At 43.8% G+C, this 13907-nt stretch overlaps 2 protein-coding genes across 2 annotated transcripts; one reads left to right on the top strand and one right to left on the bottom strand.

Annotated features, from left to right (window-relative positions):
• Positions 1–4969: 4969 nt before the first annotated feature.
• On the bottom strand, positions 4970–7758 carry ccnb1 (cyclin B1). Its single transcript, XM_052051125.1, has 9 exons — positions 7619–7758; positions 7271–7369; positions 6973–7056; positions 6701–6901; positions 6249–6407; positions 5930–6166; positions 5720–5860; positions 5508–5618; positions 4970–5429 (listed from the first exon to the last, which is right to left on the bottom strand). The coding sequence occupies exons 1-9, from the start codon at positions 7637–7639 to the stop codon at positions 5325–5327; spliced, it is 1158 nt and encodes a 385-aa protein (XP_051907085.1). The 5' UTR covers positions 7640–7758; the 3' UTR covers positions 4970–5324.
• Positions 7759–8615: 857 nt separating this feature from the next.
• Positions 8616–13800, top strand: LOC127591226 (AN1-type zinc finger protein 5-like). The gene is made up of 6 exons (XM_052051141.1): positions 8616–8852; positions 10677–10851; positions 11314–11461; positions 11597–11700; positions 12096–12230; positions 12459–13800. The coding sequence occupies exons 2-6, from the start codon at positions 10695–10697 to the stop codon at positions 12605–12607; spliced, it is 693 nt and encodes a 230-aa protein (XP_051907101.1). The 5' UTR covers positions 8616–8852; positions 10677–10694; the 3' UTR covers positions 12608–13800.
• The last annotated feature ends 107 nt before the right edge of the window (positions 13801–13907 follow it).

Raw genomic sequence — 13907 nt, 5'->3', positions numbered from 1 at the left:
TTGATGGCTTTACTGGCAGAATCAAATGGAAGAATGGACAATTTTCACAATGACCAATTGATTTAAAAGTGAACTCCCCCCCCCCTCCCCATCTGTCTCAGGCAATAAAGCGTATCTGTAATTGTTATTGCATTTTGTGCAGTGACAACGACTGGCACTCACTGGATGAAATCGGATTCCCAAACCTAATTAGAGCTCTCTCTTTTTTGTGTGTGTGTCCTCTCACAAGATAAACGTAATCTAGCTTGGTCAAACGGTTCCGTGGCATCTGGCGCCAAAGGGGTCTCCCATGTCCATTACTAATTGAATCCCACCCAGTCCGTGTAAATGATCAGTGTAGAGCTCGAGCTCGACATGTTGAATCTGATGAGTCGGCACTCCCTGTAGACTAAAAAAAAAAAACAGAGGGTAAAAATCACCGGTTGATAGGGCAAGACATGTTTAAATTCATTGTCATTCAGAATTTCTGCTTAGTTATTGGTTGTATTAATCCATAAAATCCATAAAAAGCAGTTTCCTCTTGGGCTATTGTACTCGTGCACTTAGGGTGAATGTCACAGCAAGCTTTGCAGCCCAGGTTATAAAGTGCACCAGAGTGCCTTAATTATTCACAAGAGCCCTCCATTAGAGATCGAAGGGGGAAGTGAGAATGGGGGGGGGGGGTGAGCGGCGAGGTGCATATAGATGATGTCACTTTTCCCCATTGAATCAAACAAAGGGCACCTGGGACTGAATGACGGACCCGTGGTTGAAAGCCGCTTCGATTCAAAGTCACACGACTGTTTGTTTTAAGACCTTAAGAGACACATTGCGTTCACAGCTTTGAGTGCCGGAGCACCTTGAGAATTTTACCCAGACAATTAATAATCTTGAGTTATCAACCGAGTTTTAATATCTGTTGCGCTGAATAGCAGCCCGCTGCGTTCGGCGGTTCAAGAAACACAAAACATTTCATAAGAAGGATTTAATCAGATCCTGCAGAGTAATCAAACAAAAAGATATTAAAATGCGTGAATTTAATAAAACGGCTCATCGAGAAAGGGAGAGCAGCAGATGCCAAGGCTCACTCCAGCACATCCGTGAACATACGCATGGAACTCATGAGTGAGGTTGATGTAACGCCAAGACCGCAACATATGGAGAGGTGTCAGCTCTCCCCCTCCCCTGATTGAATGGAACTGCCGCATGCGCGTCATGGCACCCGTGACTTGAAAGCTTTTGCTATTTTATCCTTCTGTGCATTATAAACGATAGTCACGGTTAAATAGTGTTTGTCAAACACAAGATACCGCATTTGCATGGCTTAACGGCACCCAACTGCGTCTCACGCGCCTTCAAATCCGGCATTGAATTGTTAGCGAGTAGCTAACACAAAATGTGCTCGCGCGCTCGCTGTGGAAGGCCGAGTGAGGAATGTCTGTCAAAATACATTGAAGCCGTTCACTCCTCAAAGCCTTCCAAGCTTTGGGAGGTGGTGCCAAGTTTTCGCTCTGTATGAGACGCAGGTGCGCAATTTTTGCTCACTCGAGTGGCCATGTCGCAACCACAACGCGGGCAGGCAATCTTCGGAAGGTTACCGCGTGGACAAAAAAAAAAAACATCCGTTCGGATCCGTGTTATGCGCATGAAACGGTGGAAATTTTGCATTTTGATGCCATGGGACTTTAATAACACCGTAAAAAAATGTTAATTAAAAAATTTGCAAGGGGTTTTTGCAAAACCTAATTGGACATGTCATGACAACAAACCACTCCAGACGTTTTTAAAGCTAAACGGTCACATTCGTAAGAACAGCAGATTTTTGCGGGCGGCCCGGTAGTCCAGTGGTTAGCACGTCGGCTTCACAGTGCAGAGGTACCGGGTTCGATTCCAGCTCCGGCCTCCCTGTGTGGAGTTTGCATGTTCTCCCCGGGCCTGCGTGGGTTTTCTCCGGGTGCTCCGGTTTCCTCCCACATTCCAAATATATGCGTGGCAGGCTGATTGAACACTCTAAATTGTCCCTAGTTGTGAGTGTGAGTGCGAATGGTTGTTCGTTTCTGTGTGCCCTGCGATTGGCTGGCAACCGATTCAGGGTGTCCCCCGCCTACTGCCCGATGACAGCTGTGATAGGCTCCAGCACCCCCCGCGACCCTAGTGAGGATCAAGCGGCTCGGAAGATGAATGAATGAATGAGCAGGTTTTTGCAGGCATTTGGCTTTCTCCAAAACATGAATTATAGTCAAGCGTCGGGGAACTCGGCAGCAAAACAAAACGCAATTTGTGCGTCTCTCGAAATCCCCTCGGAGGCCCATTTAATAGTCTCCCTCCTATCAGACAGTTGAACAAATGTTACCTTAACCTTGATAACAACGCTTACTTTCTGTTTGCACAAACCCAAACATGAAAAGGCTTAAGAGGTCTGGAGAAAAGTCGACTTCCAGCACTCTGCTGTAATCGGTGACAACGGGTTCTTTGTTTCCCTCAAGACACAAAAAAAAAAGTCAAATCTCCACCAAAGTTTCGGAGCCACGTGGAATTCGCTTGATAATCTATACGCTGTAGAAATAAATGGCGCCGTGTTTATCCGCGCTACCCTCGACTCCATTCCACGAGACCTCATTCCGTTGCATATTGCCTCCCGCCGACCGATGGGCACCCCACGGAAACGCCGCTAGCACCGCCCATTTGTTTGACTTTACCACTCACCAATGAAAACATCTGAAATGATAGACGGGGCTCTTTGCTCCTTGAACGGTTTATTTGTTCGACGGCTCGGCCATTTCGGAGCATGTGTAGACTGGGAGAAAGATTCCAAATTCCGAGACTGATCTCGGATGATCTCCAAGTTGCTGGAATTCCAGACGGTTGAGGGCCAAGAATTCTATTCTTGGTGGACCTCAGACTTGACGAGCAAATTCTCCCGATGAGAGCAGAAAACCTGTAAAGGGCCCAAAAAAAAACGCTCTGGTCAGGACAATGAACAAGACATTGACGCTTGCTAAGCACTTCCTACCAATTGGTCTTGAGCTCTTCACACTTGCAAAGTAGTTTGTCGCTGATGAAATTCATGCAATCCATCCGTGGTTCAGAAAATTCTATTTTATTAATTAAATGAACACACTTACCTCCAAAAATAGATAAATTCATAAAAATTGCAGAGTGGACGGTGTCTTTCAAATGAATTGAAAAGATGAACTTAGTCTTCCTAAGTTCTTCTTACATTTAAACTTTTATTGTTGTGCAGTTTTTCCACAACAAATGAGACGTACTTATAATTTTGTTTAAAATGAAAAGTGCCAACCAAAAAATACGCAATCTATCGAAACGGGACAATATGCTTGATCTCAATACATGAAAAATAACGTTGACAAAGTTGAGTTGAGCATGTTGACTTGACGCTTTGCTAGCACTCCGGTTTCTCATAGCCCTTGTAAAATTACTTGCCCACCCGTGGCCTTTCACAGTTTATTTTAAAATGATCAGTCAAGGGCTGACCGATGAGCACGTCTTTCTCGCAGTGCTCCGGGCTCCGGCCTTCCTGTGTGGAGTGTGCACGTTTTTCCCGGTCTCCGGGTACTCCGGTTTCCGCCCGCGTTCCAATAACATGCATAGTAGGAAAATAGAACACTAATTGTCTGTGAGTGTGAATGTGGTTCTTTGTCTTCTTGCGCCCTGCTGTTGGCTGGTGACCAGTTTACCGTGCGCCATGCCAATGGCCCAAATTGTGGATACGTGGTTCTGAGAATGGATGGACTGATAAAATTGTTTGTCAAGCAAAAAAGGAAAAAATAATACAATAATTGGAGTACAGGCACCAGCTAATGAGGAACACCTTGTAAATTGATGTCTTGCGCAGTATGGCCTCGGCCTCCAAGCACAAATTCTTCGCGCTGTGAGTTAGTTATCGTGGAATGCTCCGCTTTCAAACTAAGACAAATGGCGTGACATGCTAGAACGGAGCAAAGTTCAACGCATGAGTGTTTTTAAAGTGGGGGAGGGAGAAATGGTGTTTTTAACCCATCACATTTTACACAGTACAGTAGATGCAGTTTTCCCCCACTAAATGTACTCAATGCTCCTCATTTTGTTACAATTCAACTATTGGATAGGAGTATATCACAACAGCATGAAGCCTGAAACAGAAAGGATCTCCCGGGAGGGCTCAGCCAAAACTGCCATCAAGTTATTAGCCGGGAGACCTTCTGTGAGTGATGGCCTTGGGAACCTAATGGGAGACGGGGACTTAGCTCATGTCCAGCAGGTGTTCCTGCTCACAAAAGGTCTCTGTGGGCCCCAGAGGATGGATTGGGGTCAAAGAGTACCACCAGGGTCTCAGCTGCATGCGATCATGAAGATGCACTGTCAGTGTACAGTTTGCTTTAAAAAATAAAATAAAATTGGCCTGGTGGGGTAAAGCTGCCCTTTACGTGAAGCTACGGTCTTATTAGCCAGTTTGACTCAAACTCAATGATTGGATATCATCTTGCAGGCATTGTCGACATTTAAAAGTTCAACTCGAATGATTTTAACCAACTGGGATAAAAGTGATGTACCCTTTAAATACAGTTTTGGACCATGGGCCACATCTTCAAAGTATAATCTGTATTTAAAGCATACCAAGAGTGAATATTCCATCTTCATTATAAACACCATTTGGTTATCAAAAGCACCTTTTGAGCGAGGCAGTCTTGAACATCTTAAAAAAAATCACATGAATTGCACTTCCCACAGTAAAATTCATGCAACCGTAAAAATGGAGCTAATCTCATCAAAATCCAAAGGGTGAGTAGGCGGTATTAAATTACTCGATAGCATTTACCATTTGCGACGCCATGCATTCTCCAAAAAAAAATTGACAGTCAAGAGTACACTCTGCTGGTAAAAAACTGCAGTACAACACATGAATTTAACTTTGTGATTAAATGGCAACAACCTTTTGTTTAAAAAAATTAAAAAGACGGTCAAGGGGAAAAAAATATAAAAATCCAAATTCTGGTCAAAACATTTAATTTTTAACACAGTCAACGTAAACAACGTAAAAGTTTTGCTGTACATTTACAGAACTTTAACAGCAGCATAAATGTGACAACATTTGTAAATAAAATCCACAAGTCTTTCAGAGTAATAGGCATTTGCACGGAAAAAAAGTGGGGATCAATCACTAAGATTACATCTGATGCAGGTGTAAGATCAATAGCCAAATCAATCTTTAAACCAACACTTTCATACAGATTTAAAACCCGATTAAAAGCAGCATAAAAACAGATAAAAGCTTTTCGGGGAGAGAGGGTTGTCATAAAGCTGAAATATGTACAAAAAAAAGTAAAAAATCCACAAGGTCAAAGTCACTGCATTAGCTGCTTCAAAAGATCTTTCACAACGGAAGACTTGAGCTTTGAGATCGTTGCAATCCTCATCTGTTTTGAAGCAGAGTACTTGTCTTTGACAGCCTGTGAAGTCGGATGAAAAATATATATTCAGATGCCGTTCTGCCAATCAAAGTCAAGACAATCAAGACGGCCCCTTACCGTATGCTTAGTTTGACCTTCATTCACCTTGACAACATTTTTGGCAATGTGTGCCATGACTGGAACCAAACTGTCTGAGGTGTAGTCCATGTAATGTTGCAGTGTTGCGTCCTGAAGCAAAGTAAAAAAAAAAAAAAAAACAATCTCACCTCACGGTAATGTTGATCACTAATTTCCAATCATGGGCAACTGTCCAGTTTCACTCAACTCACCCATTCTCCCGCATCCATCAGCTTGAGCGTAAACGCCAACGCGGCACTTGCCACCATTGAAGGCGGGTAATGAACCATTTCGTAGTCGATCATGGTTAGCTCAAGCAAGTATTTTGCCAGGGTGTGCTGCTCTGCAGTCACCTGAGTGAAGAAATTCCAGTTAAAAATGCAAAACCACCAGAGAGGAAAAACTGCGTTTCGGCTACAAACTTCATGAATCTTTGAGGCCCTTCTGAGGAACTGCAGAGGGAGAGGGCGACCAAGTTGAAATTTTAGCACGCGCAGGATTGTCATTTCCATCTCTCTGATTTGGGCGGTCGTGTAGGCCTGATCCGTAACCAAGGCAAAGTCCATGATCTCTGGTGGATACATCTCCTCGTACTTTGAAGCTAGGAACATGGCGGTCACTCCGACAAGCTGCAGCTGCTTCTTGGGGACTGGGTTATCCTATCAAAAATGGCAAACAGATAGTGTCTTATTTTTTTTTATTTTTTTAGCATTTCATGAAGAAAGCACTCTGATGATTTACCTGAAGAAAGCGGTCAATTATTCCCACAGTCATGTACATAGTCTCCTGCAGCAGGCGGAACTTCAGGCTCACTTGGACCAGCCAGTCGACGAGTATGGCCCGCATGTTGCCCGTCACTTCCTGGTCTTTAAGATAATTGGCTCGGACATTCTGCTCAGCCTGGGTGGCGTAGAGAGAGAAAAGAACAAAAATCCTTGAGCAAAGCATTTTATATCTCAAAGAATAGCCGCAAAGGGCAAAGGTCAAATGGGCAACTCCGCTGAGCAGGTTAAATACCGTGCGTCAACTGATATTTATTCATCTAATAACCAACTGCCTTACCAGAGAGTACACTTTAATATAGTTTTTATCTGGCCTGTGAATGTTCAAAGTTTTCATTTGAGGTAACAAATCAACGTTGTCCCAGCTCTTATCCCATAACTGACAAATCTGACAGCGCATCAGTTCCTCACCTCCAGCTGACGCATGTACTTGTATATATCTTTTACATATTCGCTGCAGAGCATCGGGTTGTCGTAGTCGTCGGCATCCACATCCTTGATCGTACTGTGGAGAATAACGTCAGAAAATGCTTGACATAAGTCGGCTGGCTCACAGCCTGAAGTCTCCATTGGAGTTGGAGACACTGACTCGGGTACAGGCACCGGCACCACCTAAAACGGGTAGAAAGATAGTTTAGCAGTTAAACGGATATAAATAGACCACAATTACAATTTACCTGTACCACGGGAACATTTTGTGCTTTAGGCTCAGCCTTTTCAGTCACAGCGGCCGCTTTGGTCCTTTTAACAGCTTCGGCCTTGATTGCCTAAGAAGGCACAAAAATGACACTCAATGCAATTAAAATATTTCACATGTAATTATGCAACAAATCTATTGACTGCCTCGTCTTAACGGTGAAATACTTCAGAAATTTGAAGAGTGGGAGCATTACTAAAATGGATTGCTGGAATTTGATCATTGCTAAAGTAGGGGTATATAATGAAACAGACCCTCGATTGCAATATTTTGAAAAGTATTACCTTCTTCTGGGGCGGTTTGCTGCCTGGGACATTACCAATGTCCCCAAGAGTGGCTCGCGTCTTTGAAGCGAGGTCAGTCCGGGTGGAGGTCAAGCGGTTCTGAAGAGAAAATTTAAAATTACATTTTAAAAAGTAATAGTTCATTTGGGGGACAGGGGGTGGCGGGGGTTGCCCGCAAATACAGCATTGTTAGAAAGGGAAGGTGGGGGAAAAAGATTATTGTTGCACAGAGCAGAAGTTGTATCATTAATACTAAAATTTTAAGATTATCGGAAGGTTAAGCAAATAAACCGCCACCACGCCAATCGAAGATGGCCAAATATTCATTTGAAGTTATAAATTACTTACTCTTGTAGCGCGAAAAGCCATTGTTAAATGCCCCTTTCTTTGGACGCAGCGTTCTGAAACCAAGAAGAGCGTTGAACCCGAATCACACTACAGCAAGCTGTTTGTCTTGGTTTAAATCCTTGCGCACTGCGAGCCGATTGGCTGGATCAAACTGTCCGGAGACCTGATTGGTCGAACGCATCTATGCTCAATGCGTTCCCATGATTGCGGACAAAAAAAAAGAAAAGAAAAGAAAACACAAAAAACATTTTTTTAAATAACTATCCCCTCCCCGTCAGTTTTAATCGTGTATAAATATATTTAGATAGCGTGAATTATAAACAGTCTTTGGACTCCGACAATCACGTGGCCTTTAAAAAACCCACTTCCTTTTCCTGTTTTTCTATGACGTTTATTTCTAGAGTGGGTATGTTAAAAAAAAAGCGAATCATGTGTCTGCTAGTAATTTGACACATGAATAAAAATGAGCACTCGTTTGTGGAAAAAAAAACGTGAAGGCACCTTTAATGCTGACAGGTCCTAAAGGTTTTGGAGAAATGATGCTGCTATCCAAGCAATGCATTTTTCACGGATGCCCCCGCTTATTTCAGCAAGACAACACCAAACCACATTCTGTGTCTGTACGTGTTACAACAGCGTGGCTTCATAGTAAAAGAATGCAGATACTGGACTGGCCTGCCTGCAGGCCAGACCTGTCTCCGGTTGAATGTATATGGCTCATTCCGAAGCGCAAAAAACGACAATAACGAAGGACAATAAACCTTATGTATATTTGCAAATTTCCCCAGTGTGGGACAAATAAAGGTTCTCTTATCCAGCTGTTGCCATTCATACCTCAAAATAAATTGTGGCTGTATATGTTGATGTTGAAATAATTTGTTGATGTGCAAAACACTCGGCCATCTACTTGAATGAATTGTGCAGACCAATATTTTTTGAAACATCCTGCTTACGCCCAAACACATCTTGCTCTCAGTCAGAAGTTCATAATTTCCATGACGTCCACCGGAAGCGTAGTCCCTCAACGCAACATGAAACAAAACCGATGCCAGCTGGGATTAGCTACACAGTTCACGCTAGGACGCTAGCGGCGGAGGAGGCCGGTTCTGGGTCGGACGACGACGAGGAGGATAGGAAAAAAACCGCAAAAATAGACGGCCCTAAGTGTGCACTCACATCCAATTCGTTATACTGTTTATTCGAAAAGGAAAACAACGGTCATCTGACATAGCCGGTAAGAAAACTTCATGAGAGCAAGCTAGCACTGCTTGTTGTTTGGTGCCTTTCTGAGGTTGCCGTAACCTTATCGACTTGGTTTTGGATGTATGATTAGATGTAAAATGATTACAAATGCATCGTCGCAATAATTGTAACTGTCAGTTTAAAACCGTGTCATCATAAATTGATGATGTCGGTAGAAATACATTCCCCATGCTTCGACGCTTATTTTGGGTGTTTTTATATATAGATATAGATGTAGATATAGATAGATATAGAGTCATCGACATACAGTACTCTATTTGCTTTAGCCACGTTTGTTCAAGTTGGAATGAAAGGAAGATGTCTGAGCATTTCACGAGCACATGCTTGGAAATGTCTCCGATTTCGCTGAACTTTCGGATTATATATTTGCTTATTACATATTTGGATGAGACTTAGCCCATATCAGTAGAGATGAAAACAACAGAGAACTCTGAAAGTAAGGGCTTTCCTTTCAACTTAACCACAAGCTAATGCTGTATTAGCAAAATCACGAGAAGTTCACCACCACGCAGTGTATTTGGCTAACTTTCGTTAGCGTACTAGCTACTAGACTCAAAGTTGCGTCGACATATTTTTAAACCACATGTTTCGGGCCTGGTACGCTAAAACGAATTCTTACAATGTATCGTTTGCGCCACTTAAAACGTTGAAAAGTGATTTCCTGTTTTAAAAAAAGTAACTGTTGGTGGCAGGCTTTAGCGTGCTAGCATGACTCAGTGGAATTGCTCAAGTGACACGATTGTGGCCTGTTCGGAAGGTGGCGACTGGTGATTGAAAACGTTTTAAATTGTGTATTTTCCAACGCTGTCCAAGATAACCGGGTAGACGGTCTGAAATATGCTTTTCAGTGGTGTTAGCGGGCTGCGTTGTCAACGTTTTCGGGTTACGCGTGATTTGTGAGATGGCTTAAGCCTTTGTCTCGATGTTAATTAAGTCTGCTACAGTTGATGTCATTTTCTGTTGTGTGTGTCCACTGGGTTTATCCGTGGGGTATCCATACGTTGTATCCGCGTTGTTGCTTTCGCCCTTTATTAGTGTTCTAGTTGTAAAAAAAAAAAAGCTGTTCACATGTCACGGTTCCGTTTAGTGAAGCGAACGGATTCCGCAGAATCGTGTGGATCGCTCGTGACTGCTGCTCACACGAGGCTTGCTCTCAATCACGGGTCACTAACTCACTTATCTTGCATTATTTACATGTTTTCCTCTTCCAACACACCTGATTTCAACGATCAGCTCATCACCAAACGTTTCAGAAGCCCGATCCTGAGTCAGGTGTGTTGGAAGGGGGAGATATCTAAAACAGGATGGAAAGGGGCTCTGGAGGACCGTTCTCGGGCTCACCTTACTTGACTCGCATATGAACTGATGTGACATCCCAGTCTTAATTCTAGTGTTTATTCTGACTAAATGGCTACATTTTGCTGCAAAAGTATCTTCAACTCCTCTGGGAAAGGTTTCCACAAAATTTACGAATGTGTTGGTGGGAATTCCCAGGGATATTTTCAGAAGTGCATTTGTGAGGTCACGATGATGTTACTTGAGAAGATTTGGTCCTCTGGCTCGACTCTAATTCCTCTGAGGCACTCTATTGGATTGTGGTTAGAACTCTGTGCAGACCAGTCAAGTTCATTCCAACCAAACTCTCCATTCATAAATTCACGTGACCACTTGCTAGTTTTTGTAGAGTTACCAAAGTCATAAAAATACAGTATATACAAACAATATAATAGTGTTGTAAGTACTTTACAATGTAGACACACACAATGTTTCAATATACATTATTTTTTGTCTCCAGGGTTCACCAGATATCGCGATGGCCCAGGAGACCAATCAGAGCCCAGCTCCTATGCTGTGTGCTACAGGCTGCGGTTTCTATGGCAACCCTAGGACTAATGGCATGTGCTCTGTTTGCCACAAGGAGCACCTGTCACGACAGAACAATGGAGGAGTCAGTTCCCTGAGTGCTGTGGGTAAGACCTACTGTGTCTTTTTTTTGTTTGCACCTGCATGGACAAAAGCGCTTGCACTTAGGCGCATGTTGTCCTCACCTGATAGGAACATCGGAGACTCTAAATTGTGGTTAGGTGTGGACGTGTGTATGAATGTTTGTCAATATGTGTGCCCTGTGATTGGCTGGTGTCCAGTCCAGGGTGGAATGGACACCAGAACATGCAATTTAGTGCCCGCGATTTGGTGGCTCTGGAAATCAGGCCCATATTCTCTTATTTGTCGTTTTTGCTTAATGTAAAAATATATATATATATATATGTGCCCATATGACATGGATTATTACAACAGGTTTCTGGCTCATTTCCGCCCATCTGTCAAGTTATACGAAGCAAGCGGTTAACGTAGATGTACACGAATTCAAGTTGAGAGCTGCGCATTTGGTTCCGCCGCGTGATTGTTTTGTCACGCATCCTCCCCGCCAGGCAGCACGAGTGGCCCCACAGTCGAGGCCTCGGCAATCCAGAGGTTAGAGGCCACCTTGAATAATGCTGCAGCGGCGGCCGTGGCTGCAGCCGAGGTTGCGGCTGAGGCGGCGGCGTCAGCCAAGGCTGCTGCAACTGAAACTCTCAGGTAAGATCCGCCGCCATGCAACCGAAGCTACTTTCACAGGTTCCGATCGACATATATAGAACAGATGTGACATATAGAATATGGGATGATGATGAACATCATGCACCTTTCTCTCGGCGTGTTGGTATCTTGCAGTGGGATGTCAGCAACCGTTTCTATCACACAAAAGATGGCTGAAATGAGTTGCTCGTCAGAGGATAATGGTGCATCGGGGAGCAAAGTAGAAATCGCAGACCCTGGTGGGTAACACATTTTCATGTATATCGTCCCCCGTAGTTTTAGAAGATTAAAATAGCTTCCAAAACATGACTGATTGTTTAGAATTGGTGGTGATTTGAGTGGCTTTCAACTGGCCTTCAACAGGCTGACATATAACATAAACAAAATAAGCTAGCTTTGAAAGAAAAGGTGAGCTGCTTGCAACACATTCTTGGCTCGCCATACACTCCTTTGTGATATATTGCATTAAAATCCTGTATTGGAGACGGCCCCGCATCTCTCCGACTCGTCATTCTCGAAGCTCGCGGATTCATTTGCAGCGTGTGACATTTTGCCTCTGAATGTTTTCCGTTGGCGTGTAATTCGTTCTTCACAATGAGTATGCCAGCTAAATGTTTTTCTTGCTCGTTTGCAGTGGCAAGTCAGACCACGGTGACAACCGTTCTTCCCTCCACTGCTGGCAGTGAAGAGTCGTCCCAAGTCGTCCCGGAGCCTCCCAAACCCAAGAAGAACCGTTGTTTTATGTGTCGCAAAAAGGTTGGCCTTACAGGTGAGACGATTATTTTATTTGATTTGATTTTTTTGCAAGACAAACACGGTTGGAAGAAACTGGTCTAAAGATCACCTGCGAATTGACCTCGTGCGACAACAAAAGTCTGAGAGAGGTTCTGGGACGCCCTGAAACTATAGCCGCATCATCTGATCACTCCGATTTTGTCCGTCCTCCGCAGGCTGTATTTGGTTAACACGCGGACACTGTCTTGTTGTGGCCTTTCAGGTTTTGAGTGCCGCTGCGCGAACCTCTTCTGTGGCTTTCACCGTTACTCAGACCAGCACAACTGTCCGTATGACTACAAAGCCGAAGCCGCGGCCAAGATTCGCAAAGAGAACCCGGTGGTTGTCGCCGACAAGATCCAGAGAATATGAGGAGAACTTTGCTGTCTGGGGTCTTTCGGCTTTACACAAAATGGACTTGAGCCCAACCTTCTGTGGCGGACCCCGACTCCCGCCGTTAATAATCCTGGTTTTCTTTCCGTTGATTCATATCTCCAGCTTTCGTTCGTTGCGTGATTTTATTTTTGAATTCTGAGAAGGTGGTAGATGACAGTTAAGAGGGACAGGCGGGTCGGTGTTTGGGTTCTTATCTGTACTGTGTTCTCCTTGATGGAAAAAGTGGTTTTCGTACCGATGCCTCAAAGCTTGCCTGATGGCTATCATGATCCTCCATAGAGAGAGCGCCGGAAGATCAGATGCTGGAGACGGTTACTGACCGCTGTCGTCGTGCTTGCTCTCTGCTGGCATGAGTAGCAAAGTGAATATTGGACACGTTTCTCTTTTCTTCCTCACTTTTGGCCCCTTGTTGAGAATGGAACCCATCTGAGATGGTCAGATCAGATCGATGCATTCTGTGTGTTCAAGTCCGTGCCACTGTATCCTCGCACCCCACGCCATCCATGTTGCTCACAAAATACTACAAAACTGCCGGCGCGTGCCCGTGTGAATTTTTAGAAAAGGTCTGAATGTTGGCATGCCAGCCTCGTGTTCTTTAGGTCCTTTACTAACACGACTGTTAATTGTGTTCTCATTCCCCCCCCCCCCCCCCCCCCCCCACCGTTTCTCACCTGTGTGTGTGCGCACGCGCGTTTTGTCATATGACGAGTAGCCTAAACTTGAATCATTTGTTTTGCCTTTGACAGGTGTGGTCCCACTAATATTTTTTCCGTTTTGACTTCACTTTTGAATGTGTTCTGCTGTTTTAATGTGAGTTGATGTTCACAAAGGTGAGAGTGTTCAAGTGTTACGATATGATGATCAAAAATAAATATGGGAATGGCCGCGACCCCCGTGAGAGAGGAGCGGATTAGAAAATGGATGGATGGAATATGTGAATGATTGTTGACTGAGTATATGAGATGATTAGTGTTTGCGTTTCATGGATCATTTCTGCGGGTGGGAGGGTGTGGCTGCTTAATTCCCCCCCCCCCCCCAGGCTCCTTTTTTAACATTATTAGTTATGCAAGTTTGTACAAACATCTTTATTTATATACTGCCGTGTGTGTTATCTTCCAATAATACAGAGCAAGTTGTATGATGTAAATAAAATGTGTTCACAAAAATTACAGCAAGCGTTTTGGGCCCTTTCGTTTTCAGCAACTGAAAGTATGTTTTACCCGCAGTGAATATCAAGTCTGTGAAAATGCTTTTTTATTTTTTAAAGATGATCAAT

This window comes from Hippocampus zosterae, chromosome 18 (genome assembly GCF_025434085.1).
Source record: "Hippocampus zosterae strain Florida chromosome 18, ASM2543408v3, whole genome shotgun sequence".
In the NCBI taxonomy this organism is placed as follows: domain Eukaryota; kingdom Metazoa; phylum Chordata; class Actinopteri; order Syngnathiformes; family Syngnathidae; genus Hippocampus; species Hippocampus zosterae.
The sequence above is the reverse complement of the archived record's forward strand: the minus strand, read 5'-3'. Positions and strand labels throughout refer to the sequence as shown.

Coding starts and splice junctions, on each gene's coding strand:
- ccnb1 (XM_052051125.1), bottom strand. CDS start 7,639: ATGGCTTTTCGCGCTACAAGA. Junction 7,370..7,618: donor TGGCTTTTCGCGCTACAAGA/GTAAGTAATTTA, acceptor TTTTCTCTTCAG/AACCGCTTGACCTCCACCCG. Junction 7,057..7,270: donor GCAAACCGCCCCAGAAGAAG/GTAATACTTTTC, acceptor GTGCCTTCTTAG/GCAATCAAGGCCGAAGCTGT.
- LOC127591226 (XM_052051141.1), top strand. CDS start 10,695: ATGGCCCAGGAGACCAATCAGAGCCCAGCTCCTATGCTGTGTGCTACA. Junction 10,852..11,313: donor CAGTTCCCTGAGTGCTGTGG/GTAAGACCTACT, acceptor CCTCCCCGCCAG/GCAGCACGAGTGGCCCCACA. Junction 11,462..11,596: donor GCTGCAACTGAAACTCTCAG/GTAAGATCCGCC, acceptor GGTATCTTGCAG/TGGGATGTCAGCAACCGTTT.